The sequence below is a fragment of the Trachymyrmex septentrionalis genome, unplaced genomic scaffold (genome assembly GCF_001594115.1).
Source record: "Trachymyrmex septentrionalis isolate Tsep2-gDNA-1 unplaced genomic scaffold, Tsep1.0 scaffold131, whole genome shotgun sequence".
Lineage (NCBI taxonomy): Eukaryota > Metazoa > Arthropoda > Insecta > Hymenoptera > Formicidae > Trachymyrmex > Trachymyrmex septentrionalis.
Window position 1 is genome coordinate 2,373,074 of NW_017304450.1, and position 2,179 is coordinate 2,375,252.

The following is a 2,179-nucleotide window of genomic DNA, read 5'->3' on the forward strand; positions in this document are numbered from 1 at the left end:
TATATATATATATATATATATATAATATAAATACATATATGTATCCATCTTCAGCTTTACGTGCGCCAAAATCGGACGATCATCCTTGCGGTTCGAGTAGCTGGAAAAAGGGAAAGATCGCGAAGTTAGATAGAAAGGTAACCGACTTGAAATACCAATATCCGAGGACTGGTAAGAGAGAAAGCGAGCTAGAATATAATGAGAGTAAAAAGGGTCATTTTAGCTCTTAAGCTTTTGAAAAGATTTTCCCGAACGATTCGCGCGGATTTTTACTCTCACGGATGAGAATATATACAGGAAATATATGTACGTACATACACTTTAAAAAATACCAGTGTGGATTTAACACCATGCAATGTCTAGGTATATAATTCTCAGCGTGCTGGTGTCAATATTAACATCACAGTCAAAGTTATATAGATATCACATGGTGTGTAAAATCTACATCAATATTTTTTTAAAGATATACATGTGTGTGTGTGTGTGTGTGTGTGTGTGTGTGTGTGTGTGTGTGTGTGTCTTAATTGTCACAAGATATATATCTCACGGAACCCACGGCGCACAATCGACACGTATAAGTAGATTCAATGATCAACACCGTTATGCGGTTCCACGACCTTCGCACGCGAGAAGCTATAAACTTATAAATGTATCCATATACGTTTCACGATGGAAATGATGATCGAAAAATAAAGAAATCGAAAAAAACGAATTCTATTAACCATTGTTAAATTAAACAGTTGCATTCTGAGAATTTTTTTTTTTTCACGATAATAGAATAACTATTGACTAGAATTGACGCTAGACAGGAATAAAAAGATTAAGTCGAATTATGTGTATTGATAAATTACTGGCTATACTTATGTCATTATGTCGCCGAACATTATTACGTTTCAATTTCATAACATCTAGAGATTGTTCATATATGATTAAATAAGTAATGTAACATGATTTTATAATGCATCATTAATGCAATATTTTTTCATTGCCATCGGTTTGTAAAAATCGATGATTTTGCTTTCGAGAATTGAAATGCGAATAGATATTTCTTTATTTTTCTCGGCTTTAGATTTACGTCAAGCGGCTATAATTCTCCTTATAATTAAAATGTATTTGTAAATCATGAATAAAACGTTATGATATTTTAGAATTAGAGGAAAATGATGATATAGCATAGATATGAAGACTAATACTCAATTAGAAAAATTTACTATTTATTTGTCAGAATAAATAGCACACACTGACTGTTAATATTCGAGTAATTATACATATACTTAATTTGCATTATATAAACATTTGAAATCATCGTATCTTTGTTGTCATTTTAAAAAATTATGAAAAAAAAAATTATGATAACTTCATTGTGTGATTGTAACATAATATTTATATATTTACCTTTGAAAAGCGGTACCAGCCGACCCCAACAGGTGATAGCACCCTTCCTGTTGAATTGACCGAGAGCGAGCTCCATGTAAAATAGAGGAATACCACCGACCACTAACATCACGCAGTAGGGAACAAGAAACGCACCTGCGAAGAGAAGTGTAAACGAGCCTATTTAAAAGCAGATCACGCGCTCATTGTTAGTTTAACACTAACATTATCAAAGCAGTTAAAATGACTGATTTGTAACTTTTTAAAACAAATTTATGGCATTTTTTAAGGTTTTCTATCATTTTTGTTGCAATATTTAAATAATTAACGTTTAAAGAAAATATTGTAATGTAATATACACTTTATTTTTTAAAAAAGTTTTTCAACTTCATATACCTGGCTCATTGCTCCTTGATTTTGCTTTAAATTTTTATTCTCTGAGCCATTTATTCTCTGAACCATAGATACTTATTATTTTAAATGATTAAACTAATCTATTCACTTTGCTTTTTCTGGAAATCGGTTTATATTAAAGGTCATTAGTTTTAGCATTAAAATGTGAAGCAATTAATGACAAAGTTGAAGATAAATGAATAAAAATATTTGGAGCACGGACTTTTTAAAAACACATGCACGATGTATGTTTTTTGAATTCCTTTTCCGATATTAAATCAATTGTAACGTTACAAAGAAATGTCCTAAAACTCCGTTTAACCAATTTTGCCGATTTCATACATGTTCATTTCACGTTTTTATTAGAACGATATCATTACAATAATCAAATGCATCTTTAATTATTATTAGT

At 30.5% G+C, this 2,179-nt stretch overlaps 1 protein-coding gene across 2 annotated transcripts in view; it reads right to left on the bottom strand.

The window, feature by feature from the left end:
• LOC108757039 (sodium-dependent dopamine transporter) overlaps window positions 1–2,179 on the bottom strand; it is a 25,861-nt gene that overhangs the window by 6,825 nt on the left and 16,857 nt on the right. For both annotated transcript variants that reach the window (XM_018501309.1, XM_018501308.1), the window contains exon 3: window positions 1,396–1,530. In XM_018501309.1, coding sequence (XP_018356811.1) covers window positions 1,396–1,530 — 135 coding nt within the window. The remainder of the gene's footprint in view (window positions 1–1,395; window positions 1,531–2,179) is intronic.